This window comes from Tachyglossus aculeatus, chromosome 17, assembly GCF_015852505.1.
Source record: "Tachyglossus aculeatus isolate mTacAcu1 chromosome 17, mTacAcu1.pri, whole genome shotgun sequence".
Lineage (NCBI taxonomy): Eukaryota > Metazoa > Chordata > Mammalia > Monotremata > Tachyglossidae > Tachyglossus > Tachyglossus aculeatus.
In genome coordinates, this window is record NC_052082.1 from 39,033,202 (window position 1) to 39,059,481 (window position 26,280).

A 26,280-nucleotide genomic window follows, 5' to 3' on the forward strand; every position below is an offset into this window, starting at 1 on the left:
CCTACCAGCGCTGGGGCTAGTAGTCTCCTGCTGGATGGTCCCCCAGTGATACCACCTCCTCTGCTCTCTGCAAAGCCCTGTTCTCTAGCTAATAGCCACTGTCCTTTCCAGTACTGTGAGGAAAGAAGGAAGGGGCTGCTGGGGAGTGGGGAGTAGGAGAAAAACAAGACAGGAGAAAGGGAGAACAGAGAGAAAATGGGAGGAAGAGACTGGGCTACCAATGCCCAGTGGAAGCAGGAAATCGGGAACAGGACAAAGGCTTTTCTTATCTGGTATCTATTCTTGGACCTGAGAAGCAACATGGCTTAGTGGAAAGAACACGGGCCTGGGACTCAGGTCATGGGTTCTAGTCCCAGCTCTGCCACTTGTCTGCTGTGTGACCTTGGGCAAGTTACTTTGCTTCTCTTGAACGAGTTGTCTACACGCGCTGCCTAGAATTCCTCAACAACAACTCTCTCCTCGACCCCCTCCAGTCTGGCTTCCGTCCCCTTCATTCCACGGAAACTGCGCTCTCAAAGGTCACCAATGACCTCCTGCTTGCCAAATCCAACGGCTCATACTCTGTCCTAATCCTCCTCGACCTCTCAGCTGCCTTTGACACTGTGGACCACCCCCTTCTCCTCAACACGTTATCTGACCTTGGCTTCATAGACTCCGTCCTCTCCTGGTTCTCCTCTTATCTCTCGGTCGTTCTTTTCTCAGTCTCTTTTGCAGGCTCCTCCTCCCCCTCCCATCCTCTTAACTGTGGGGGTTTCCCCAAGGTTCAGTGCTTGGTCCCTCCTTCTGTTCTCAATATTACACTCACTCCCTTGGTGACCTCATGCGCTCCCACGGCTTCAACTATCATCTCTACGCTGATGACACCCAGATCTACATCTCTGCCTCTGCTCTCTCCCCCTCCCTCCAGGCTCGCATCTCCTCCTGCCTTCAGGACATCTCCATCTGGATGTCCGCCCGCCACCTAAAGCTCAACATGTCGAAGACTGAGCTCCTTGTCTTCCCTCCCAAACCTTGTCCTCTCCCTGACTTTCCCATCTCTGTTGACGGCACTACCATCCTTCCCGTCTCACAAGCCCGCAACCTTGGTGTCATCCTCGACTCCGCTCTCCCATTCACCCCTCACATCCAAGCCGTCACCAAAACCTGCCGGTCTCAGCTCCGCAACATTGCCAAGATCCGCCCTTTTCTCTCCATCCAAACCGCTACCCTGCTAATTCAAGCTCTCATCCTATCCCGTCTGGACTACTGCACTAGCCTTCTCTCTGATCTCCCATCCTCGTGTCTCTCTCCACTTCAATCCATACTTCATGCTGCTGCCCGGATTACCTTTGTCCAGAAACGCTCTGGACATATTACTCCCCTCCTCAAAAACCTCCAATGGCTACCGATCAATCTGCGCATCAGGCAGAAACTCCTCACCCTGGGCTTCAAGGCTCTCCATCACCTCGCCCCCTCCTACCTCACCTCCCTTCTCTCCTTCTACTGCCCAGCCCGCACCCTCCGCTCCTCCACCACTAATCTCCTCACTGTACCTCGCTCTCGCCTGTCCCGCCATCGACCCCCGGCCCACGTCATCCCCCGGGCCTGGAATGCCCTCCCTCTGCCCATCCGCCAAGCTAGCTCTCTTCCTCCCTTCAAGGCCCTGCTGAGAGCTCACCTCCTCCAGGAGGCCTTCCCAGACTGAGCCCCTTCTTTCCTCTCCCCCTCGTCCCCCTCTCCATCCCCCCGTCTTACCTCCTTCCCTTCCCCACAGCACCTGTATATATGTATATATGGTTGTACCCACTGTTGGGTAGGGACTGTCTCTATGTGATGCCAATTTGTACTTCGCAAGCGCTTAGTACAGTGCTCTGCACATAGTAAGCGCTCAATAAATACGATTGATTGATTGATTGATTGATTCTCTGTGCCTCAGTTACCTCATCTGTAAAATGGGGGTTAAGATTGTGAGTCCTACATGGGACAAGGACTGTGTCCAGCCAGAGCTTAGTACAGGGCCTGACACATAGTAAATGCTTAACAAATACCACAATTACCCCACCACTTAATTCATTCATTCAATCATATTTACTGAGCACTTACTGTGTGCAGAGCACTGTACTAAGTGCATGGGAAGTACAAGTCAGCAACATATAGGGGTGTTCCCTACCAAACAATGAGTTCACAGTCTAGAGGGGGCTCACACAGTTTGGTACATAGTAAGCACTTAACAAGTACTGCTACCACTCCTGGTGAGGTGCAATGTAGAGAATAAAAGACCACAGTTTGCTCCAAAATAAGCTCCTTTAATCCCACTCCCTTCTGGGTGGGGTCAGCACACAACCACCAGTCCAGGCACAGAGTGGTCGATGGACTGTGTGGCCTGCATACTGAGTGGTTGAGCCATTTACACGGACGGGATTTTAACACATCCTCTCATTTGCATAAACCTGCCCCTGGTTGACACAGGAAGCTCTCTTGGGCCCTCCCGAAGATGCTCCCACAGGAGCGGACCCTCATTAGTCCCTGTGCTGTCTGTCAGGTTCTGCTGGCTTCACATTAGTGGTTGAAGCATGCAGTTGGCATTCATTGTTCTCCAATGGCCTCCTTCATGACCCTTAGTCCCTCCTTCAGTGGTCCATTGATCTCCACCCTTGTGGCCCAATCTGCCATCTTTAAGCATGAGATGAGGCCTGGTCAGGGGGTCTCTCCCCCAAAACATCAAGGTGTTGGGGAAACATAGGAAGCTGCGATAGGGCAGGGGTCGGAGGTGTCATGCAGTGGCAGTGGCTTCAGGAGCCACCATAGGCAGCGGTACATCCTGCTTCCCCTTTGGTGTGGGGGTGTATGTGTGTTGGGTGCTGCAGGTGAGAGGGATGGAGGAGGGGAGGGGGGCAGCATCAGCATGTCAGAGCCCCCTCTCTGCACTGCGGGACCACCTTAGACTGTGGGGGCAACAAGGCGGCTTGAATCTCCCTCCCCAAACTGTGGCAGAGGTCAACTCATCATCATCATCATCATCAATCGTATTTATTGAGCACTTACTGTGTGCAGAGCACTGTACTAAGCGCTTGGGAAGTACAAATTGGCAACATATAGAGACAGTCCCTACCCAACAGTGGGCTCACAGTCTAAAAGGGGGAGACAGAGAACAAAACCAAACATACATAACAAAATAAAATAAATAGAATAGATATGTACAAGTAAAATAAATAAATAAATAGAGTAATAAACATGTACAAACATATATACATATATACAGGTGCTGTGGGGAAGCTAAGGAGGTAAGATGGGGGGGATGGAGAGGGGGACAAGGTGGAGAGGAAGGAAGGGGCTCTGTCTGGGAAGGCCTCCTGGAGGAGGTGAGCTCTCAGTAGGGCACTTGAAGGGAGGAAGAGGAGCTAGCTTGGCGGTGGATACGAGGGAGGGCATTCCAGGCCTGGGGGATTACTGGGCCGGGGGTCGATGGCGGGACAGGCGAGAATGAGGTACGGTGAGGAGATTAGCGGCAGAGGAGCGGAGGAGTGCGGACTGGGCTGTAGAAGGAGAGAAGGGTGAGGTAGGGAGGTAGGAGGGGGGGCGAGGTGATGGAGAGCCTTGAGAGCCCAGGGTGAGGAGTATTCTGCCTGATGCGCAGATTGATTGGGTAGCCACTGGAGATTATTGAGGAGGGGGAGTAATATGCCCCGAGCGTTTCTGGACAAAGATAATCCGGGCAGCAGCATGAAGTATGGATTGAAGTGGGGAGAGACACGAGGATGGGAGATCAGAGAGAAGGTTTGGAGTCAGGGAGGAGAAGGAACAATGAGGAAAAACAGCCTTTAGGTGGGTCTCCATGGTAGAAGCAGCTTGGGGATGCTCTGAGCCAGAAAAGGCTCTATGCACGGGGCTCTGTGTTAGAGACCATGCAGAACTCACCTCTCTGCCCTGGAGCACAAGCCTGAGGAGGGAAAGGGTAACAAGTACCATGATTATTATGAAAGGATCTCTTTTTTTCCCAATCCACCAAGTTTAGAGAGCCTAGTGTTCTCAATGGGGAAGGAATCCAGGTCATTTACCAGTGTTCCACAGGAAGACCTGGGGCCTAGGGGCCTTGAGCAGAGCCAGAGTGACTCTCCTGTCCGGCCAGAGCTTTCACATTCTGTGGGGCCCCCAAATGCAGCAGATGAGTCTCAATCTCCAGGCTGAGCTGCTGGGATCTGTGAATGGGAGGAGGGGCTCCCTTGGGATGGTGATTTCCACAGAGGAGGTGGGGAAGACAGTTATGGTGGGGACTAGGAATTGGCAACAAAGGAGAGGGGCAGGGATGGCTCTCTCGCAGCAGGCCTGCGCACACCCAAGGACATATGAGGGCAGGATACTGAGGTGCATGTCCTCCTCCTTATCCTCCTCCTCCTCCTTTTCATCTCCCCCTCCTCTGGCACCCCACTATTCTCTTTTTCATGAACTCAGATGCTGCTGCCACCACCACCACCAATTGCCAGCACAACCACCATCATCATCACAAGCACCACCACCATCACCACCACCAGCATCTCCACACCATGATCCATCACCTCCACTACCCCACCACCCCACCACCGCTAACCACCAATGGCCCCCCCGCTCCCGACCACCCCCCCCAGCAGTAGCCAAGAGACCTGGACTGGGCCGACACCATTGCCATTGAAGCTCATACTCTTGGGCTGGAAGAGTATGGAGTTTCCATGAAGCCCTCACCTGAAAGAAGGGATAGTGGTCAAAGTCATAGCCATCTAATTGGGCAGCCATTTCCCCTACTGACCTGGAAACCATTTTGTTCTATCCCCCACCCCTGGAAACTCTTCCCACCACCTGTCTACCCAGTACCCAAACAGGAGCATAGACTGGGGAAGGTGGAAAAACCATGGTTGATATGTCCCTACACCAGCCTGACGCTCTGGGCTGCAGCACTAAAGCGCCCGTGTTAATCCAGCCCATGGGCATTCCAAGTCACCTTGCCATTTCACAGAGGGGCCAACACGATCCTCATTCAAGATGGATTCTTTGCACTGGAAACGTGATTCAGGTCCCTGTGGAGATCTAAACGGGGTCTTTATGCCTGGAAAATTTCCATGCCTGGTCAGAGCTCTGGGATCCACTGTTCCAGGAGCCCTGGGATGATCTGGGTCAGATCCAAGCCCAAGGAGATACTACTACTACTAATAATAGCATGTGTTAAGCACTTACTATGTGCCAGACACTGTTCTAAATGCTGAAATAACCTGGTTGGACACAGTCCCTGTCTGACATAGGGCTCAGACTCACATTCAGGGGTGGACACACTGGATCCATAATTCAGAGAGGGATCACAGGAACCAAGAGTTTTTTTCTGCTCTGTTTTAACTGACCCATAGCCTGAAGTGTGTGTGTGTGTGGGGGGGGGGGTGTGTGAAGGAGGGAGGGAAGAAAGAGAATTTTTCTAAATTCTAGTTTTGATTTCTTCCTCAATCTGCACGACAATATTTCACTATTGCTTCAATTTAATCAACCTACCCTAGAAACCAGCATGGTCTAGTGGGAAGAACACAGACCTAGGAGTCAGATGACCTGGATTCTAATCCACACACCACCAGTTACTGGCTGTGTGACTTAGGGCAAGTCATTTAACTTCTCTTTGTCTCATTTGTTTCATCTGTGAAGTGGGGATTAAATGTTTGTTCTCCTTCCTGCTTAGACACATAGTACGCACACAGTAAATTCCATAAAAAACAAAAACAAAAGCATCCCTTGGCCTCACACTGTGTCTGGTAGGGGCAGGGATTCTCTCCTCCTGGGGACAGGATTCTCCCTCCCTCCCCTGGGATCCAGGAAGTCCACTTTCCCCAAACCAGCCATGCCCAGCCTCTCCCAGGCCCACACTCCACTCTGTGACATCACAAACTCTGGGTTCCAGGGGAAAGAGATGACACCCTTTCCATCCTACTATTCATTCTAAGTTTCTCTCCTGTTTCATTTGCAGCCATTGAGAAAAGAAACTGTGAGAATGACCAGGTCCCAGGGATTTTCTGTGAAGATGGTCCTAGCAATAAGAGTTCAGCAAGGCTTGAAGCCCTGAAGGAGGAGCTGTGCATTGGCCAACAGGGTGAGGAGAGACCATGAAATGCTTGGAGAGCTTGCTCAGAAACCCCAAACAGACAACTTGAATCACATAAGAGAAAGCAAGAAAGGCAGGTGTTCAAGGAGCTCTTTATTGAAGTGGAGTACATTCTATCTCTTTTTCAGGAAGGTGTTTCATTGGGGAAATTTCAGAGCCAGCATAGCGGGGTCCCTGGAGAGAGCAGGGGGGGGGGCAAAGAGGAAGGAAGGGGTCACTGGGGGAAGGGAGAGAGGGCACAAGCCAAGGGGCAGTTAGAGACCTGCCTCTCCAGCCTCTGGGACGGCCCCTCTACCCAAGGGCTTGCCAACTCCTTGAGGGCAAGGAACATTTCTACCAACTCTATTGCATTTTACTCTCCCAAGTGCTTACTTCAGTGCTCTCTGCACAGGAAGCACTCAAAAAATACTATTGATTGATCAGTCAATTGACTGATTGATCAATAGATTGAAGAGGCAGGGGCTGGAGGGAAGGGTTCCAGGTTAGAGGTACTAGAAATCACTTCTTTTCTAATTTTAATCAGAATTGGTGTCTTTTGCTAGGTAGATCTGGGAAGTAACCTTCCTTGCCCAGCTGTCCTCCTCTCTGGAGGTCTCCTGCAGCCTTCCAAAAGGAAAGGACTCAGGGGGAAAGGAGTCTCCACCCCCCTCCCTTTCCTTCCACTGCCTGCTTCCCCCCTTTTCCCCTCCGCCAATCACCCTGGCCCTCCAGGGTTGCTACCAAGGGGTGGAATCGTTGGAGGGACACAGCATCATTCACACAGAAGCTCTTCCTCTTCCAGTCAGTTGCAGAAAGCCTTCAGCAACAGCAGGGTCAGTTGTTTGTGTTGGCTGGAGAGGATCCAAAGGTCAGAGGTCTTCTTCATAATAACAATTATAATTATGGTATTTGTTAAGTACAGAAGGTACAGAGCCTGGTAATGATGAGGTGTAGTTGGAGAATGTCCAATGTGAGCTGGAGTCTGAGTAGGTTATATCTGTAGGGAGCAGCAAGTAGGAATGTACAACAGGGCATCCAACAGGACAGGACCCAGGGTTTACATGCCTTGAGAGGTTGAAAGGGATAGAAGGTGGGACAGAGGCAATAAACTCATTAGCAGATTGCAAAATGTAGATGTGGCTCTATGGTGGACCAGCAGAAATGAGAACAGCTGGTGGACAACTCAGTTTCAAGAATACCAATGACTACAATATCTTGTGCAGCTCACCCAATTATTGTGCAAAGTGCCACCAACACCAACCATCTGTCCCTCATCCTTCTCCCAGGTGCTGTGTGTGAGCTCTGCCCTATGGGATGGAAGCTGAGCAGCAGCAGGTGTTACTACTTCTCAAGAATTCAGCAGAGCTGGGAGTCTGGTGCCAGAGACTGCACTGACAGGAAATCCCAGCTCCTGATCCTGGAGGATGAAGCTGAAGCGGTGATAACCAGGGCTATCCCAGGGTTCCGGATGAGGAACAAATTTCCCTTGAATTGCAATGTTTAACCCAATTTTTTAAGCCAATTTCCCTGAGTTGTAGTTGCCTCCTTCTGGAATAACCCCAAGGAATTCCATCTCTCCAGAGAGGCAGCTTTAGGAGAATTGGATCTAGTGTCACTCTGGTCCCGTCACTCAGTATATCCTGACTAAACTAAAGAATCAGCCTTCTCCCTGGCTCCCTGGTTCCAGTCTCTCCCCTCTCTAGCGTGCATTTCACTCTACTGCTTGGATCGCTTTTCTAGAATGTCGTTCTGTACAAGTCTCTTTCCCTTCTCACAACCCATCCACTGCATCTAGCTGAAATTCCTGAGTATAGCCAAACATTAGTCTCAGTCAACAATATGCCAGCATCTCTGAAAGGGAAACCCACCCCAAACCCACAGTTTCCATTCATTCATTCATTCAATCACATTTATTAAATGGTTACTGTGCACAGAGCACTGTACTAAGTGCTTGGGGAAGTAAAATACAACAATAAGCAGTGACAGTTCCTGCCCACAGTGAGCTCACAGTCTAGAGGGTTGGGGGGAGACAGACATCAATACAAATAAACAGACAATACAAATAAATAAAATTACAAGTATATACATAAGTGTTGTGGGGACAGGAGTCAGGGGAAGACCAAAGGGGGCAAATCAGGGTGACGCAGAAGGGAGTGGGAGATGACGAAAAGTGGGGCCTAGTCTCAGAAAGCCTCTTGGAGGAGATGTGCCTTCAATAATGCTTCAAAAGGGGGATTTAAATTGTCTGTTGAATTTGAGGAAGGAGGGCATTCCAAGCCAGAGGCATACATGGGCCAGGGGTCAGTGGCGATATAGGCAAGATTGAGGCACAGTGAGAAGGTGGCCACCAGAGGAGCGAAGTATGTGAGGTGGGTTGTAGAAGGAGAGAAGAGAGGTGAGGTAGAAGGGAGCAAGGTGATGGAGTGCTTTAAAGCCAATGGTGATAAATAAATAGGTGGATAGGCAAGTACTGGAGATTTTTGAGGGCTGTGGTGACTTGTCCTGAATGTTTCTGTAGAAAGAAAATAATAAGAATTATATTAATATTGGTATTTGTTAAGCACTTACTATGTGCCAAGCACTGTTCTAAGCACTAGGGTGGAAACAAAGTAATCAGGTTGTCCCACATGGGGCTCACATTCTTAATTCCCATTTTAGAGATGAAGTAACTGAGGCACAGAGAAGTTAAGTGACTTGCCCAAGGTCACACAGCTGACAAGCGGTGGAGCTGGAATTAGAACCCATGACCTCTGACTCCCAAGTCCGTGCTCTTTTCCACTAAGCCACGCTGCTTCTCAGCAGAATGTAGTGGGGAGAGGCAGGAGGTTGATGGGAGGAGCAAGGAGGCTGATGGGATCTAGGTGGGATAGGATGATTGATTGTATTAACATGGTAGCTGCTTGGATGGAAAGGAGAGGGCAGATTTTAGCGATGTTATGAAGGTTAAACTGACAGGATTTGGTGACGGATTGAATATGTGAGTTGAATGAGAGAGAGGAAATAGGATCGTGAGATGGGAAGGATGGTGATGCCATCTATAGTGAAGGGAAAGTCAGGGAGAGGACAGGGTTTGGGTGGGAAGAGCTCAGCATAGGAAGCACCCACACACCAAGCTGTGCAAAGCAAACCCAGGATCTGGGTGTGGGGGGGTTATTCCTCAAATCTCCTTTTTGTCCTATCCAACATCCCACACTTTTCCCTGGATCTGTCCCAAAGAAGTGTGTTCTCATCTCTGATTCATTCATTCATTCAATTGTATTTATTGAGCACTTACTGCGTGCATAGCACTGTACTAAGCACTTGGAAAGTACAATTCCACAACAGATAAAGACCCCTTACCCAGCAACAGGCTTACAGTCTAGAAGGGGGAGACAGTGACAATAAACAAAACAAATTACATCAGATAACTGATCAAAATAGATAAATAATAGAATTATAGATATATACATTTCATTAATAAGGATTAATGGAGTAATAAATATGTATCATATTATACACAAGTGCTATGGGGCAGAGAAGGGGGTAAAGCAGAGGAGGGAGTAGGGGCAATGCCCGGAAGGGAGCGATGGAAGCAGAGGAAAAGGGACTCAGTCCAGGAAGGCCTTGTCACTTCTTGGGTGGGCCAGGGCATTTTTAAGTGAAACTGAATATTGTCTGGAATTTCCTGGCTGAAGGTTCTGCCCCAGTCCTTATGATAAGTCATTGCCATTTCAACTAACATCACCTTTTTGTTTTAAAATCTGACCATCCAGGGAGGGGAAGAGGTCCTCATTATTCTCTTGTCTCTGTGATTGCTATTTTCTAGCCTTTAAAGGTGACTCTCCATTTTGCTCATTTATGTTACTGGTTTTGACCCTCTTCTTGAAGATGACCAGTGCATCTTTCCCCTGTTCTGTTATCAGTTTATTTAGCATTAAAGACAATTCCCTCTTGCTTTGAGCAACTGCTCTGATTGGATAATCTGGCCCTATGCACTTTGTTTACTCTTTAGACTGTGAGCCCACTGTTGGGTAGGGACTGTCTCTATGTGTTGCCAATTTGTACTTCCCAAGCGCTTAGTACAGTGCTCTGCACATAGTAAGCGCTCAATAAATACGATTGATTGATTGATTGATTGATTGATTTCGCCCTACCAGTGATTGCCCACCCTGTCCTTTTATTATTTTCTCACCAATATTCTTGGGAATCACAGACCTCCTATAGCAGCACTCCCCAAAGGTTTTGCAGTACTCCATCATGTCTCGCCCTCCTACCTATCCACTCTCTTCTTCCACTCCACCCCAGCTTGCACTCTTGCTCTCCATCAGTTAACCTACTCACTGTGCCTTTGCCTACTCAAAGTTCTCATCTTTCCAGCCTCCAACCCCTTTGTCTTGTTCTTCCCTTCAAATTTGTCAGTCTACTGCTCATTCCATCTTCCTAGCAGTTCTCAAATCTCTGCCGGAGGAGGCTTTCGCAATTAAATTTTCTTCTATCTGTGGTGTAGTAATAGTAATAGCACTTATTTAGCACTACTGTGAGCAGAGCACAGTACTAAGGGCTGGGAGAGATTACCTAAGTGGGAATTAAACATTGTCCCTGTCCCTCAGGGAGTCTGAAGTCTTAAACCCTTTTGTGTCACCTTCTGCATGTATTGCAGCACTGGCCTAAATGCAACAGTCTGAGTTTGGGATGACAGAGGACATGGGTTCTAATCCCCAGCTCTGTCACTTGTCTGCTGTGTGACCCTTAGACAAGCCCCACTTTTCACTTCTCAGGGCCTCAGTTTCCCTCATCTGGAAAATGAGAGTGAAGACCGTGAGCCCCACGTGGGACAACTTGATTAACTTGTACTGCCCTACCCTGGTGATCTAAGAACAGTGCTTGGCACATATGTAAACACTTAAACAAATGCCATCATTATTGCACTCTGTATTTTATGGACTTACATATGCTACTATTTTAGTACTTGTTCATAAACATATCGCAAACTTAATTCAGTTCATCCTCCCCAATTTCAAATTTATTTGGTGAGTTTTTTCCCTTCTAGATTATAAACTCCCTGTGGGCAGGGATCATGACTTATTACGTCTATTGCACTGTTCTCTCCCAAACCTCTTTAAACAGTCTCTGCACCCAGTAGGCATTCACAAAACCAAGGGTGTCTTTCCCTTAAACGTCAGCACAAAGCCCTGAATTGGGATGGGGGAGGTGCTGGCTGAGGGACTGTCAGGGTTCAGCCTGTTTCTATTGACTCCGCAGGTCAGGATCCGTAAACTGAATCAGGGAGATGAGTATTTCTGGATCGGGTACAAGTTTAACAAGACTCAGAAGCAGTGGACATGGATGAAGAACACTGGATTCTCCAGATACAGGTGGGCCCCATTGCAGGTCTGGGATGCTGCTCTGAGCCGGGCAGTGAAGGAGGCATAGCAGTTGCAGACTTTCACAATGAAAACTTCAATATACTTTTCCTTTTAAACATCCAAGTCCATTTGCAACATTCCCAGAACAGCCTACAGCAGAAGGCTCCTGCTTCAGTATGCCTCTGGGAGTTGGTAATGGGCAGAGGAAGGTCCACCGGGAGGCTTCCTGGCCAGAGCCTGGACTAAGGGCATGGAAACAGACACATACTGCAATATGCCAGGCTGGTTGTGGCCCATGGGGAGAAAGAAGGACTTCAGAATCCCTTCCGGTTGCTACCAACGGGCGAAAAATGCAGCGTGGTCAAGTAGGAAAAGCAAGGGCTTAGGAATCAGTGGACCTGGGTTCCTACTACCAAGCTCCACCATTATCTGCCTTTGTGGCCTTGGTCAGTCATCACCATTATCATCAATGCTATTTACTGAGTGCTTCCTGTATGCAGAGCATTGTACTAAGCACTTGGGAGAGTACAAAATAAAAGAGCTGGTAGACATGTTCCCTACACTAGAGAAGCAGCATGGCTAAGTGGAAAGAGCCTGGGCTTGGGAGACAGAGGTCATGGGTTCTAATCCCGGCTCCACCACTAGTCTGCTGCATGACTTTGGGCAAGTCACTTAACTTCTCTGGGCCTCAGTTATCTCATCTGCAAAATGGGGATTAAGACTGTGAAACCTACATGGGACAACCTGCTTACCTTGTATCTACTCCAGTGCATAAACAGTGCCCGGCACATAGTAAGGGCTTAACAAATACTATATTATTACTATTGTACACAACCAGCTTACAGTCTGGGGGGGGAGACAAACATGAATATAAATAAATAATTTATAATATATAATCAACAATATTTAGTTACTGAATCTGCTGGATGGAGGAGGGAGATGAGTTGATAGTAATGGCAAGATTGGAGGTTTCTGAAGCAGAAAGAATGGTGACTGCAGTGATGAGAAAGTTGTGGGGAGGAGAGAGTTTACAAAGAAAGATAAGAAGTTCAGTTTTGGACATGTTGGGCTTGGAAGTCAGAGAACCTGTGTTCTTATCCTGGCTCTGCAACTTGTCTGTTGTGTGACCTTTGGCAGGTCACTTATTTCTCTGTGTCTCAGTTCCCTCATCTGAAAAATGAGGATACAGTACCTGCTTTCCCTCCTACTTAGACTGTGAGCAGTATGTTAATCTTGTGTATTCCCCAGCACTCATAACAGTGCTTGGCACAGAGTAGATGTTTAACAAATACCACAGTTATTATCTTTTCTCTACCCCAGCACTTAGTACAGTAACTGGCACAAAGTGAGTGTTCTACAAATATAAAAAAAAGAAGAAAAAGATGTTGCCCTCTTCCCTTTACATTTTTTCTCTCTGCCTCTCTCTCCATTTTCCTCTTTTCCTCTGGTTTTTAAAAGTGCCTTTCATCACAGGAAGTCATGTAGGTCAAAACTACAAACACATTCAAGAGGAATTTGAACTAATGAGCTCCAAGAGGAAAATCTAAGGATGTTAGGATGTTGCTTCTTCCTAATCATGAGGATGAATGTCCAGGAGCAAAAAAATCTCCCATTTCCTCCATATATTCGGTTGCCATTGTTAGGGTCAGAATCCTGGGCTGGATAGAGCATTGGTCTGACCCAGTAATATGATTCTTTATGTTCGTAGGTCCATATCACCTGAGGACTCAATCTAAATTAACCAGAAAAATGGGATGAAGTTAAAGCACAGGGTTAAAGTCAGGGAACAAATGTGTGGGAGTGTGGAAATGCTCTTCCCTATTATCAGGACTGACTGCCTGCCTGGAGAGAGGAGCAGGCGAAATAATGAAAAGTGACAGAGAGCTGTGGAGCGTAAACTGAAGGGAGGTGGAAGGGGGCCCGCCTGTGGAATTTGTGTATGACCACAGAAGATCCACCTGGCTGGGGTCATCTACTTCAGCCTCTTTTTAGGATGGACTGTCCAGGAGTGTCTCCAGGGTCCTAATGCCCTCTTTCTTTTCATTAGCTGAGGCAGAAAAATTTTAAGGCCTCATATTAGTATATCCCTGAGCTTGTCCCTTAGTTTGCTGCCCTCAATCCATGTATCTCAGAGACACCCCACCTCCCAGACAAGAAGGGAAGCATCCAGGGTCCAGCCTAAGCAGTCCTAATTCTCTAAGAGCTGGTTCACTGTGGCAGAGAACTGGTTAACTGGTTCCTCCTGTGATGATCTCCTCACTTCCTACTCCTGATCCCCTGGAACACTGATTTCTCCAAAGTTCTTGTGAGTTACCCAAGCACAGAATATCTGAGAACCATTAGTTAGGATAACCTATGTTTACTTTCTTAAAGAATTAATATTTGTTACCCCTGGATGACTAGGGTCGCAAGAGACTCTGTCAGTTGTGCAACAGATCTTAAACCAAACCCAGAATTGATTGCCTATCCTTGATTCTAGCATTTATTCTTCTAAGTATACTTCATTGTAGCCAATCTGTGGGCTACCTAGTGAACAGGACTTCCTGAGGTGGATGGAGGAGGGACAAGGCAGGGGACCCTTTACCTCTCAAGCCTCTCCCTCCTCTCAGTCCACAGATGAAGAAGTCAAATACCAGCGATAAAACAAGATTCCAAAAAAGAAAAGTGGCGAGAAAGAAATGAACCATGGAGGAGCGTATTTGGTGGCACAGGGAGAAGTGGGAGCATAAGGGAGCCATGGGAAAATTTGGGAACAACTTTTAGAGCCTCAGGGAATTGGGGGTGGGATCAATCAATAAATCAATTTTTGATCACTTGCTGTGGGTACAGCACTGTACTATTTGCTTGGGAGAGTACAATAAAAGAGTCTTGGTAACTGCTATCCCTACCGACCAAGAGATTAGAGTCTAGAGGGGGAGATAGACATTAAAATGAATTATAGGCATATTCCTAAGTGCTTAGAATCAATCAATCAATCAATCAATTGTATTTATTGAGCACTTACTGTGTGCAGAGCACTGTACTAAGCACTTGGGAAGTACAAGTTGGCAACATATAGAGATGGTCCCTACCCAACAGTGGGCTCACAGTCTAGAAGGGGGAGACAGAGAACAAAACAAAACATACTAACAAAATAAAATAAATAGAATAAATATGTACAAGGTAAAAATAATAAATAAATTAATAGGAGTCATAAATATGTGCAAAGATATATGCATATATACAGGTGCTGTGGGGAAGGGAAGGAGGTAAGACAGGAGATGGAGGGGGGGAAGAGGGGGAGGAAGGAGGGGGCTCAGTCTGGGAAGGCCTCCTGGAGGAGGTGAGCTCTCAGTAGGGCCTTGAAAGGAGGAAGAGCGCCAGCTTGGGGGATGTGGGGAGGGAGGGCATTCCAGGCCAGGGGGGTGACATGGGCCGGGGGTCGACGGCAGGACAGGCGAGAATGAGGCACGGTGAGGAGATTAGCGGCAGAGGAGCGGAGGGTGCGGGCTGGGCTGTAGAAGGAGAGAAGGGAGGAGAGGTAGGAGGGGGGGCGAGGTGATGGAGAGAGCCTTGAAGCCGAGGGTGAGGAGTTTCTGCCCTGATGCATAGGTTGATTGGTAGCCACTCACTGGAGATTTTGAGGAGGGGAGTAACATGTCCAGGGCATTTCTGAACAAAGACAATCCGGGCAGTGGTGTGAAGTATGGATTGAAGTGGGGAGAGACAAGAGGATGGGAGATCGGAGAGGAGGCTGATACAGTAGTCCAGATGGGATAGGATGAGAGCTTGAACGAGCAGGGTAGCAGTATGAGTGGAGAGGAAAGAAGCTGAGGGTGGGAAGAATATCAAATGTTTAAGCCTTCTTCTCTAGACTATAAACTTGTTGTGGGCAGGGAATGTGTCTATTAACTCTGTTCTGTCATATTCTCCCTTAGTAAGTGCTTAGTATAGTACTCTATAAACAGTAAATACTCAATAAATACCACTGATTGATTGATTGATTGGTTGGTTGATTAAAGGGCACAGATTCAGGTTCATAATTGTTGCCGTCTGCCTCCACGCATCTGGCGCAGTGGGGAGACGGGCACTCACAATGAAAGAACGCAGGCCAGGCGAGTCTCAAGGTGGACAAGGAGACTATGAAGCAGCATTGAGAGCCAATTAAAAGGATTAACCACCTCAAGGGCAGAAATGATCCGTGAAGCAATATCGGCAGGAATGGTCAAGGGAGGGGTATTTTGCATAGCATTGGAGAGTAAGGCAAGGTGTGACAAATCAAGGGAGACATTTGAAGAATGCCAGGCTCCTTGGAGCCGATTTCGGATCGCAGACCACGAAAATCCGGGAAATGTAGCATTATAATAATATGGGGTCACACAGATATGAGGGTAACGATAATCACAACGTTGAAAAGAAAGTTGAGTGTGCAGAGCATCAACCTCATTTCCTAATTCTATAAGAGAATGCTGTAGAAGAGAGAGGCGAGCGGTAAAGGCTTTATCTAATCGTAACTGTGTTTGCAGAGCATCAGAAACATTTCTTGCAAGGGAATTAACAAAGGAGGCCTGTGTTATTTCAGTATGCAGGGTAATAGAGGATAAGGTTGTAGCAATAATAAGGGATGCCAGAGCGATAAACCCAGTGATTAACAATCCAACAAACCAACGATGTCGCCGTTTTGGAATACGAAAATGATCAGCTAGCATCTGCAGGGCAGAATCCGCAGGGGACTCAGCCCAAGGGTGAGATAATGAGGTGGGTGGTATAGCATGACGAGGTTGTTCTACTATAAGAATAGTAGCAGTGGCATCACGGGCGGATATGCATTGAGTAAGTCTACAATTATCACATGTAATATTCCAGAGGGAAGGGAAGGGGATAAGGGATGGGTAGCCAACAAGGAAGGCTTGCGGTGGCAATATACATGCTCTTATTTGCCGTTCTTCCGTATGGATTGGGATAGAACCAAAAGGGACCTGTAATCGAGCAAAGGCAAGCGTGATTGGACCCAAAGCAGCAAAAGCCCGCCAAAGGTGGGGGTACAAAAGGGAGGAAGTTCCGGCACGAGAGGAACCTAAAGCCTGGAAAGCATCTGTGGGCAAGGACCCAAGATAACCATGCAAAGGGGATGAATATGTAAGGTTATCATGTCTGCCCCAGTTCAATAACGTGGCTGGGGATACGTGGGAGGACATATTAATAACCGTGGGAAAAGGTTGTCGACATGTTTGCCAAATAGGCAAAACCAACTCTGAAGGCGGCCAAGACGAGCTGGCAAACACACAAGAAGGAAGTTCAGGTACAGGGGGTGAGGTTCCCAGATGATGGGATACAGCAGTCAAACGGGTAACCCCACAGTACACCAAACGGGGCTGGGGTTCACGCAATTCTCTTTCCTGAGCCCAAGTAATGAGGGGGAGTAGGGACAGACACAGACTTGGGGTTGTAGATGCAGAGAAACATATAGGAGTACGGGTTGCAAGGAGGGAGACATTGACAAACGCCTCTTCCCCTGGTCCTTCCCATGGAATTGCATCCCCCCCTACGAGGTCAGAAGCATTAGTGAGAATATCTCCCACTGGGTCCTGCCACGTAACTGGCCTCACCCACGGAGGGTACGGAACAAAAGTCCAATAGTCCTCAGTAATCACAACAGTGGAGGAGGCGAGAATCAGGAAAGCGATCATCATTTTTAGGAACTTTGCTGCTGATCCTCCAGAGGAAGTGTTGCAGAGTCTGTATCCTGGTTCTCTGTCAGCTCCTGAAGTATGCAGGGTGAGGGAGGGCGTGCTGTAGAAAGGACGCGACGTATGTTCTTTGTGGGTATCCAGATCGGGCGGTCCTCAGTTTCTGGAAAGACACAAGCATACCCTCGGCCCCATGTTAATAAGGGATCTGGCCCTCGCCACTGTCGCGTGAGAGGGTCCTTCCATTTTACTCTTTCGGGGTGTTCTTTAGTGTCCCTCCCACCCCATTTTTCAGCAGGGGTGAGACCTTTGTCATCCATAGCTAAAAAATTAAGGGTATATATAGCGGATTGTAATTGTCTATGGGGAGAGGTCAGTTCATCTCCCCCTTTTAGTTTTTCCAAAAATGCTTTGAGCCAACGATGATGGTTTTCGACAATGGCTTGACCCGTGGGATTGTATGGAATACCCGTAACATGGCAAATAGCAAAAATATTACAGAAAGACCGGAACGCTTTAGAAGTGTATGCCGGGCCATTGTCGGTTTTCAATACCTGTGGAATTCCCATAAAGGCAAAAGCAAGAAACAAATGACCCATAACGTTTGGCTGATTCACCAGTGTGAGCCGACGCAAAAGTAAATAATGTACAGGTATCAACAGTAACAGGAATAAAAGCCAATCTGCCAAAGGGAGGGTAATGCGTGACATCCATTTGCCACAGCTTTCTTGGTGCAAGACCACGGGGATTTGTGGCTTCAGAAGCCGCAGGTAATGTAGTAACACAGGAGGTACAAGCTTTCACAATAGCCTGCGCGCTTTCCCGAGAGTGCCAAATTGACAGCGCAACATTCCCGCCCCTTGGTGGAAGCGCCGGCGGGCTTGCGAGGCTGCGGCTGTAGCGTCCAAAGGGAGAAGAGCTGGAGCCAACAGTGGTGCAACAAAAATAATCGTTCTTGGTGCACCAGCAAAACAGCTAATTCCCCCAAATAGTCTTCATCCACCACTCCCAGCAAGACAATCAACCCCTTTTGAGTTAGTCCGCTACGGCCCAGGATGAGTCCCACAGTATCCTTTGGGAGAGGGCCAGCGACCCTCGTGGGGATTCGATGAACCCCCATTTCAGGGGTTATAATCAAGTGTCCCACCACGGGGAGGTCGAGGCCAGCGGAGCCGCTAGTGGCTTGCTGCAATTCGCCAATGGTGGACAGTTGTCGGGAGAAGTCAGAGCCTGTTCCTTCGGAACAGCTGCGCGTTGCAGAGAGATCGCTGCCCCTATTGTTGTTGGGGCCTGGGGCCGGCCCCTGCGTCCATTTCCCGGCACAGGGCTGCCATTATTTGAGAACATCGAGCGGCATTCAGAAGCCCAGTGGCGTCCTTTTTTGCATTTTGGGCATACTGAGGCTGGTAGCAGTCTGGAAAAGTTCTGTCGTGAGCTACGACAATCCTTTGCCAAATGTCCGCTCTTACCACAGTGAAAGCACACCATGTCTGCCTTAGTTTGTCTTTGCATTGCTGCAGCCATTAGATTAGCATTGAAAGAGGCTGTCCCTACATCCTGACATCGGTGTACCATGTCAGTGATGGACAAAGTCCATTTGCCCCCAGCTAAGGCGCGCTTGCAGTCTTGGTTAGCATTGTCATAAGCCAGCTGTCTTAATAAAATAACTCCCGCCGCATTATCACTGACGCTGCGCTGGATAGCCATCATCAGGCGGCTGACAAATTGTTCAAATGGTTCTGACGGTCCTTGTAATATTTTTGTAAAACTGGAGTTTTGTTCTCCTTTCGCCGGGAGCTTTTGCCATGCAGCTTTCCCCGCTATCATTATTTGTTGATATGCTTGCAGAGTGCAAGTTAATTGATTGGCAGTGTCCGCAAAAGGCCCAGTCCCTGTAAGCATCTCGAAAGTGATTTGAACTGGAGGTTGGGCGTGATCATTGCTCCACGCTTGCTCCGTGCACAAATCAAAAAATTCTGCCTTTCAAAGCAGTCTCCGCCATCCAGGACAGTCTTGGCTAAGGTTTGCCAGTCATACGGGCAAAGGATTGAGGAAGCAATACTTTCTATGAGTGCCAGCACATAAGGAGCCGTGGGTCACTTATGTCGGGTCACTTCTTTTAATAATTTGAAATTCAAGAGTCCGTGGGTACGTATTAACTGACCAGGATTATCAGGGTCAGGTTGCTCCATCACAGGGAAACCCATCAACAGTTCAATAGGTATCTCTTCTCCCCCTTCCATAGCAGCCCCCATCGCTCGCTGCAGAGGTGTTTGTGCTGGTTTCGGGACCCATGGAGGGGGTGGTGGAGGGGGTGGTGCGGAAGGAGCTGGCTCAGTGAAAGGATTCCACTTTCCTTTCGGCCACTGCTCGGGATTACAGTCTATCAATGCAGATTCAGGCGGGGGAGGCAAAGGGGGGGTCCGGACAAATCATAGCTTCGTCCAGGCTGGAGGCCACATCTATCCCTGCCAACTTTTCCTTCAAGGGAATTTTGTGTTCAGGAGTAAGGCAAATCTTTAATACGTTCCATAAGGAGAACGCAGCAATAGGAAAAGCCTGGGGTCCTTCTTCTCGTAGTCTGGAACTCATCTGCCTTCCCACTATTTCCCATCATTCTAAATCCACTATTCCTTCCTTTGGAAACCAAGGGCAGCATTTTTCCACGCATTCCAAAAATTGTTCAATCTGGGCAGTGGTGATAATCAACCCACGCTCCTTTACAACATCCTTAAGTAATTGGATATAATGATTCCGAGAACGGAATTGAATTTGTCCCATTTTCTTCCCTGCTGTAAGCCTGGTGTTTGAAAATGAAAGTAAACTTAAATGCCCTCACCTCTTCGGTTCCTTTCTTTGGTGAGTCACTGCGCAGTGATAAGTTGCTTCATGAGGGTTGCAGTGCTGAGTCTGAGGGTCCAGGCTTCTTGTCTCTGTCCCTGTTCGGGCGCCATTTGTTGCCGTCTGCCCCCACTGCGCTGGACGCGTGGAGGCAGACGGCAACACATAATGACACAGAGGGAGAGGGAGTAGGGGAATGAAACTTTAATCTGGAAAGACCTCTTGGAGGAGATGTGATTTTAGTAAAGGTTTGAGGGTAGGGAGAGCCATTGTCTGCCATACATAAAGATGAGGGAGCTCTAGGCCAGAGGGAGAATGAAGTCAAGGGTTCGGTGGTGAGGTAGAGTTACAGTGAATAGTTTGGCACTAGAGATGCCAACCCAGCCAACTCAGCTGGCTTGTAGTAGGAACTCAGCAAGGTAAACTAGGAGTGGGAGAGCTGATTGAGTTGCCTTAAGTCTCGTGATGGTAAGGAATGTATAATTGATGTGGAAGTGGGTGGGCAATCACTGGATGTTTTGAGGAGTGGGGAGATGGGTACAGAATGTTTTTTTCATCACTAGATGGAGAAGTCAGAAAAGGATAAAATGACCATGATACTTTGGCTGAAATAAAGTCATCTATGCTGAAGTCGAAGTTCATTTCCCTTTTCAGGTTTGGCTGAGAGGCCCTTGGGCTCCATCTCTCCCACATGGAGGATAATAATAATAATAATAGTAATAATAATAATAATATTTATTAAGCACTTACTATATGCAAAGCACTGTTCTAAGTGCTGGGGGCAGGGGTACAAGATAATCAGGTTGACCCATGTGGTGCTTACAGGCTTCATCCCCATTTTACTGATGAGAGAACTGAGGCCTGGAGAAGTGAAGTGACTTGCCCAAAGTCACACAGCTGACAAGTGGCAGAGCCGGGATTTGAACCCATGACTTCTGACTCCAAAGCCCGGGCTCTTTCCACTGAGCCACGCTGCTTCTCTGAGGGATCCCCATCTTTCACCCAGGTCTAGCCAGGGCCACACAGGCCCTGCCCTCCCCCCCGCCACCCAAACCAGTTCACTCGAAGTCAAGTGAGAAATAATCACTCGTCCCTCCCCTTTGCAGGATAACAGTGAAAAAACACCTTCCTGGAAACGACTGTGCCTGTTTCAAGAGAGAAGATGAGTTTACTTCTCAAGGATGTCGGTATCCTCTGCACTGGATCTGTAAGAGAAACGGGACTGTGCTGGCACCCTGAAATTCTGCAGGAATGTTGGCAGCACCTTCTGGAGATACTTTTTTTCTCTCAGAGCTGGGGGACGTTGGTATTCATCCATCCTTTCCATTCTCTTCTTCCTCTTCTCTGTAAATTATTTTTATATCTTTCTCCCCCACTAGGTCTAAAATATTAATAGAAGAAGTTGTTTCTTCTAAGCCTATGTTGCCCTCCCAAGGATTTAGTAAAGTGTTGAGTTTTCTGTGTTCAGTACTTGTGCTACATTTTTAAACTCCTTGAGGGCAGGGAGCATATCTACATACTCTATTGTACTCTTCCAAGCTCTTAGTACAGTGATGATGATGATGGGATTTGTTTAGTGCTTTCTATGTGCAAAGCACTGTTCTAAGCGCTGGGGAGGATACAGGGTGATCAGGTTGTCCCACGTGGGGCTCACAGTCTTAATCCCCATTTTACAGATGAGGTAACTGAGGCACAGAGAAGTTAAGTGACTTGCCCAAAGTCACAAAGCTGACAATTGGTGGAGTCAGAATTTGAACCCATGACCCCTACTCCCAAGCCCATGCTGTTTCCATTGAGCCATGCTGTAAGCTCCTGGAGGACAGGGAGCATGTCTATTAACTCTATTGTACTCTCCCAAACACAATACAGTCCTTTGCACACAATTACCCCTCAGTAAATATCGTTGATTGATTGGGGAACTATATATATTATTAATTGATTGTCCTCACCTGATGTGTTTGGCTTATGGCCAGAATTTAGGGCAGTCAGTAGAATGAGGTAGAAGGCAGCAGAGATATTAGATCTAGAGAAGCAGCATGGCTCAGTGGAAAAGAGCATGGACTTTGGAGTCAGAGGTCATGGGTTCAAATCCCAGCTCCGCCAATTGTTAGCTGTGTGACGTTCGGCAAGTCACTTAACTTCTTTGTGCCTCAGTTACCTCATCTGTAAAATGGGGATTAAGACTGTGAGCCCCCCGTGGGATAACTGATCACATTGCAACCTCCCCAGCACTTAGAACACTGCTTTGCATATAGTAAGCACTTAATAAAATGCCATTATATATCTATGGAGTAGTGACTGTGAAGGGGGGAACAAATAAACCTTATTTTAAAATATAGCTTGTTCTGATGTTTCATGAATTTAGGGGAAAGGGGATTGGGTGCATTAACAACTGGGACTGGGATTAGGGGAGAACAGGATCTGGGAGAAATGTTGGAGGTGCAAGTGGAGCTGTGTTACTGAGGTTGTTAGGGTTAAGGGATACTGTTTTGTGGGAAATGAGGGGACCTCTGAGATTGTAGCGGAGTAGAAAGCCGGTGGATGGGGTCAGGGACAGAGCAGCTGAAGTTGGGGGATTGATACAAGGAAATCAGAGAAAATGGAAGTGGGTTAGACTTCCCAGTCATGACAATGAGCTCACTTCTACCCTTGGATGAACAGTGAGTGAGTTATGCTCTGCAGGACTGTGTGGGGAAGAATGGGGAAACCCATGAACGTGGACATTCCTGTCTAGGGTGTAAGGCACCTTTTCTCCAAACCATCCCAAGGGCAAGAGAGACATGCAATCAGGGACAATGCCATTGGGAAAACAAAAGGTCCGTTCTGTCTCTTGTAGCTTTCCCAGGCTCTATCACAGTGTATGGCTCAGCATTTTGCCTATCACCTTCCCTAACAGAGGTGAACTTGGTAAATGGCTTGTGATTCTGAATTTCACTCAATCAACTGAATTACCTCTCATCATGGTGATGGTCTTGAGCAGCCACTGAGGAGGGTTTCTCAATCACCTGGGCAGGAGAGCTGAGCTGCAGTGACTGAATTTTGGATCCCCTTCTTTCTCCATCTTCACTGACAGATGCATAGTTACCTACAGATGGGGAACTCATTCCTTCCCATAGCTTCAACTACCATCCCTATGGAGCACTTATATGTCATTTCCTTACTTGTAATTTTGTCAAGATCTTCCAACAAGATAGCTGTGAGAGGTCTGTGGGAGGGCTGTGAGAGACAGCAGCGACAGCACCAGGGGTCCCAGATGGGGCAGCCCCTCCAGAGCCATTTGCTAAGGGGAAGGGTCACTCACCCCCATCTTTCCACTCTTAAATGCTTAGTACAGTGCTCGGCACTCAGTAACCACTCATTAAATACTACTAATTGATCAATCTATCAATGGTAGTCATTGAACACTTTCTGTGTGTGAAGCACAGTACAAAATGCTAGGGAGCGTACAATACAGCAGAGTTGGTAGACACATTACCTTACCACTAAAGATAGATTGGTCTCTGAACTTGCTTAGGAAGCCATGCTGTCTGCTTCGTCTCATCTCTTCCTCAACTCTTCTCTTTGATCGGCTCTTCCCTGTTAATCCAGGAATGATCAGAGGTAAATGATTGCCACATAATGGTGAATAGATTTTTGTGTTAGTGGGATGGGGCATTCTGGAATAGCAGGTGCTAATGAGTTTACCTGGAAGAAATAACTTGGTAAGCAAACCCCTTCATCTCTTCATTGTATGTCTATCCAACTAAGTTAAAAAATTTCCACTTACTAACTAAACTGACAGCCTTCATTTCCCCTATTAGCCCTCCTATCTGTTTTGTCTTTACATTTGGATCTGTACCCTTTTAGGCCTTGATATTCACCCCACCCTCAGCCCCACAGCATTTATGTACATATCCTTAATTTATTTTAATGTCTATTACCCCTTTTAGACTGTAAGCTCCCGGCAGGCAGGGAAAGTGTCTATCTACTCTGCTGTATTGTACTCCTGCAAGTGCTTAATACAATGTTCTGTACACAGTATGCACTAAATAATTTCCATTGATTGACTGAAGATCAATCCCTTCCTCAAATGCATGAAAAACAACACTCCATGTCTTCCTCCTGAATCAGAAAAGCATCTTGTTTGTTCACACAGTAGTTCTGGGTTCTTCACTTGATCTGGATTACTAGGTAGCAGGGACCGTGTCTACTCTCCTAAATGCTCTGCACACAGTAAGTGCTCAATTGCTACCACTGGTTAATTGATTGATTGGGTCCCAAGTGGAATTGTGGAAGAAGTGTCATATGAGGGACCTAAAAAGTTGTCATTCATTCAATTGTATTTACTGAGTGCTTACTGTGTGCAGAGCACTGTACTAAGCACTAAACTTTATTGGACTGTAAGTCCATTACATTTTACTTTCCCTAGCATTTAGCAAAGTGCTTGGCACAGAGTAAGTGCTCCATAAATATCATCGATTGATTGATCTCCCTTTCTTAGAGAATAGGGACTCACGCAGCTTTGTTTTATTTCTGTTGTCACCAGTAAGATTAAGTTCAATAAAAGCTCAGTTTATGACAAGTAATAAATATTAACTCCATAAACACACCACATTTAGTCCTTCAGGTTCAGGTGTGAAGATTTTAGGACAGAATAAACCTTACCATGAATTCACAGTACAGAAAATCAAGTGGCTAAGAAAATTGTTTCACTGTTTTCCACCAGGACATCTTAAATAGCATCCTATTTAGAACAAAACTTAAAACATAAATATTAAAATAATTTTACCTGGGCAGATTGAGGTAGACTGAGAATGGCGACCGAGAATTCCCTTGGGTGAAATTTTTTGATTCTTATAGATGACCTCCCTCCATGACAGATGGTCAGTCAGTTCACTTCCATCCCCTATTCAGCTCTCAGGTTGTCTCTGCTCTTATCCAGATCAGTGTCTTGCCTTGCTCACTGCTTAAACTGGTAGGGGCGTGAATTGCAGAACTTCCACTGTCTTCATCATTTCCATTGAATTTTATATTTCCATCTCTACCATCAACCGTATTTATCACGCATTTGTCACGATAAACTAAAAGACGTGACCCCAGTTTTTGAGTAGGTTGCAGTTTAATCAGGGATACAGGAACCATCCATTGATTAGTGACACAACTGATTGAAAAAAATTAATTCAAATGAATACAAATAAACAATTTAATAATAATAATGGCATTTATTAAGCACTTACTATGTGCAAAGCACTGTTCTAAGTGCTGGGGAGGTTACAAGGTGATCAAGTTGTCCTACCGGGGGCTCACAGTCTTAATCCCCATTTTACAGATGAAGTAACTGAGGCCCAGAGAAGTTAAATGACTTGCCCCCAGTCACACAGCTGACAAGTGGCGGAGCGGGGATTTGAACCCATGACTTCTGACTCCAAAGCCTGGGCTCTATCCACTGAGCCACGCTGCTTCTCTAATTTGACAGATGAATCATTTGACAGATGAATTTGACAGATGATCATTTGATAATCCCAATTCAACTAGACTCTGGAGTTCTTGTGAGAAACATGACAGTGCAACAGCACTTCCTTTTTGTCAATTTCACCTGAGGCCTGAATAAAGTAATTATGCTGGGCCTGTGCTCTTGAAAAGAGTTTTCTACCCCCACCAACAGGAGACTTTTGCGGCCTGAACATGATGAGGTGTTTCTCAGTCCCTTTCCTCTGCCCATGTGGTTTCCATCAGGAGGTGTCAGAGGCTGTTTCATTTCTAGCTCCATCACGAACCACGGGCTCTGTTGTCTGGACAGAGCTGCACAACTACAGAGAAGGGCAGAAGCACCCACATGGTCCCGTTACAGAGAGGGCTAATCCCCCCTCCTTCTCAAGTCACCATTTTTTGTTGTAATTCAACTATCATCCTACTTTTGCTAATCTAATAGAATTTGACCAACATTTTGGCTCACCTCTTCCATGTAACCTTGGCTATTGCTATGTCCCACTGACTACACAATTTGCTTCAGGTACATGAATCTTATTGCCATATTTTAATGGTTTTATTTTAGTTCTTTCTAATCAAGTCCAGTATATTTTTCCATATGTCCATGTTCCTAACTAGACTGTAAGCTTGTCTTCTAGACTGTAAGCACATTGTGGAAATACTTGACTCAGGCAGCACAGAAGGCAACAATTTCTGTCTCCTTACCCTACTGTCTAGATTGTAAGCTCCTTGTCGGCAGGGAATGTGTCTGTTTATTGTTGTATTGTACTCTCCCAAGTGTTAAGAACAATTGCTGTGCATGCGGTAAGCTTTCTGACCGACTTAATACAAATAATTGACTTTGAGGTTATCTGCTTGTGTTACAAAATTGCTCTTCTAACAC

The 26,280-nt window shown here is 47.1% G+C and overlaps 1 protein-coding gene across 1 annotated transcript; it reads left to right on the forward strand.

Annotated features, from left to right (window-relative positions):
* The first annotated feature begins 4,572 nt into the window (after positions 1-4,572).
* Positions 4,573-21,167, forward strand: LOC119939041 (killer cell lectin-like receptor subfamily F member 1). Its single transcript, XM_038758813.1, has 5 exons — positions 4,573-4,672; positions 5,960-6,082; positions 7,360-7,511; positions 11,315-11,427; positions 21,035-21,167. The coding sequence occupies exons 1-5, from the start codon at positions 4,573-4,575 to the stop codon at positions 21,165-21,167; spliced, it is 621 nt and encodes a 206-aa protein (XP_038614741.1).
* The last annotated feature ends 5,113 nt before the right edge of the window (positions 21,168-26,280 follow it).

Bases quoted from the DNA above. Each gene is read 5' to 3' on its own strand.
- LOC119939041 (XM_038758813.1), top strand. From the start codon at position 4,573: ATGGCCCCCCCGCTCCCGACCACCCCCCCCAGCAGTAGCCAAGAGACC. The intron at 4,673-5,959 runs GTATGGAGTTTC...TTTCATTTGCAG, and splicing joins CATACTCTTGGGCTGGAAGA to CCATTGAGAAAAGAAACTGT. The intron at 7,512-11,314 runs GTGATAACCAGG...TTGACTCCGCAG, and splicing joins TGGAGGATGAAGCTGAAGCG to GTCAGGATCCGTAAACTGAA.